The sequence below is a fragment of the Arachis stenosperma genome, chromosome 6 (assembly GCF_014773155.1).
Source record: "Arachis stenosperma cultivar V10309 chromosome 6, arast.V10309.gnm1.PFL2, whole genome shotgun sequence".
Taxonomy (NCBI): Eukaryota; Viridiplantae; Streptophyta; class Magnoliopsida; order Fabales; family Fabaceae; genus Arachis; species Arachis stenosperma.
Genome location: NC_080382.1, coordinates 19,288,504 through 19,290,446, shown reverse-complemented (window position 1 = coordinate 19,290,446; position 1,943 = coordinate 19,288,504). Strand labels below are relative to the sequence as shown.

General features: G+C 37.8%; 1 protein-coding gene across 1 annotated transcript; it reads right to left on the bottom strand.

Annotated features, from left to right (window-relative positions):
- Nucleotides 1–401: 401 nt before the first annotated feature.
- LOC130933814 (protein FAR-RED IMPAIRED RESPONSE 1-like) lies at nt 402–1,170 on the bottom strand. The gene is made up of 2 exons (XM_057863422.1): nt 677–1,170; nt 402–627 (listed from the first exon to the last, which is right to left on the bottom strand). The coding sequence occupies exons 1-2, from the start codon at nt 1,168–1,170 to the stop codon at nt 402–404; spliced, it is 720 nt and encodes a 239-aa protein (XP_057719405.1).
- Nucleotides 1,171–1,943: the final 773 nt, after the last annotated feature.

Below are 1,943 nucleotides of genomic sequence, written 5' to 3'. Positions count from 1 at the left end.
TGTCTCAAGGATCTATTCCGTGTGATGAACTTGTTGAAAATGAATGCATACTCTCGCTCCGTTGCGTGCTTCTCATTCCGGCCCAAAAGTGGTGATCCAAGTAAACCGGAATCTATATATGGCGATCCCCGTACAGCTCTATATACCAAACTGAAACTATAAGGTCTGGTGAACCGAAAACAGTGCATGCTTTGGAAAAAAAAGATATGAGCATAAAAATAATTAGAATTGAAATCACAATTACCTGAAAGCCACTTGTTGCCTCCAAAGCCATACTTTCTGTCAAATGCTTCTTTTGTGTACGAGTTCCAAACAACATGGCTCATCTTTTGTTCAATTTTGTTGTGTCCCTTGTAACCATTTAATTTGCTTGGAATCTTCTTTGTAATGTGCCAGATGCACTAGCGGTGAATTGTTGTTGGCATGCACAGCTCAATTGCCCTTTGAATCGATGCGCATTGATCGGTAAGAATACGTTTTGGTGCCTTCCATCCCATGCAACGTAGCCAACACTCAAATAGCCATTTGAATGATTGGATATCCTCATTTTTCATCAGCGTGCATCTAAGAAGTGTCGACTGGCTGTGGTGATTCACGGCAACAAAAGAACCTAAAACCAAATTGTACCTGCATAAATAACGACCACAAGGTGGTGAACCGAAATATATACACTCACTGAACACCCAAAATATGTTTTGAAAGAACCGAATATCTATTTCTGTTATAGGTGGTGTCAAATGAAACCACTTCTCTGAAATAATCAAATGTAGCCCTGCTTCTTGCATCAGCCCAGAATGCATGTTTAATGCAGTGATCACCTTTAAGGTTGAGTTCAAAGAAGAAATTTTGGTTCTTCTCTTTCATTCTAACTAGGTACTTCCCAAATTCTTTGGCATCGTCTTCTTCGGAAATATTCCGTACTTTCCTTGTGATGTAATTCCAGATGTCTTTTTCTATAAAACCTAGTTCACGGTGGCTGCCAGCTGCTACCACAAATGATTGGTAAGTTTTACTCGGTCTGATTTCGGCTTCCTCGTGGGTTTCGATGGTGCGATGCATGAACATGCTAAGCTCCCTGTGTTGTTTGAGCATCTCAGCCAAGTCTGCACAACAAGGATGTGAGTGATTCAAAATAACTTTGAAAATTGTCCAAATACCAACATCCTTCATTATGTGTACATAAATTCTGGCCGGACAATTTAACCTAACTGAAGGGTTTGCCTTCAAAGTTGGAGATATCTTTGATTTCCACCTCCCTTCTCTGGAACATACAATTAGTTTATTCTTAATCTTGTCTTCGTCTCGAGTCGTGTTCCTTATTTTGGTAGAAAAACCAACAAGTTTGGAAGTAGAACTTTCCAGCTTCTTCTAGTGTCTTGAAAATCATTCCCACCTTTGGGATAAATTTTTCATCCACAACACAGCTAGTCTGCACGATGAACCGAAATCTTATTTATGGTGAACCGAAATCTTAATTACGGTGAAACAATTATATAGTGTTTAGGGAACAAAACAGAATATATTCGTCTAATTTTTTTAGACTCCTTTCTGCTTACCAAACCAAACACATGCACATGGTGAATCAACTATTTAGTACTTATCGAACCGAAAAGTTACTCACAATTACTAGAGTTAGTCACAGTTACTCACACTCACAGTTACATATTATCAATTCAATTCAATTCAGATATAGATCACATCAGTCCATTCAATTCACTTCAAATAAAATTAGCAATTTCATTCCATTGAATTAGATTCAAAATTCAATAGTCCGAACCTCATCAAATTGATACGTTTCAGAAGAATTATCCAAATCGCACTCATTCAACTGATTTGAAGTTGATTCATTTATTGTTTCAATTCAGAAGTGCAGATCGAAGAAGAAAACGAAGAAGAAGATGAACGACGAAGGTAATTACGTTGAAGTCAATCCAAATCGATAA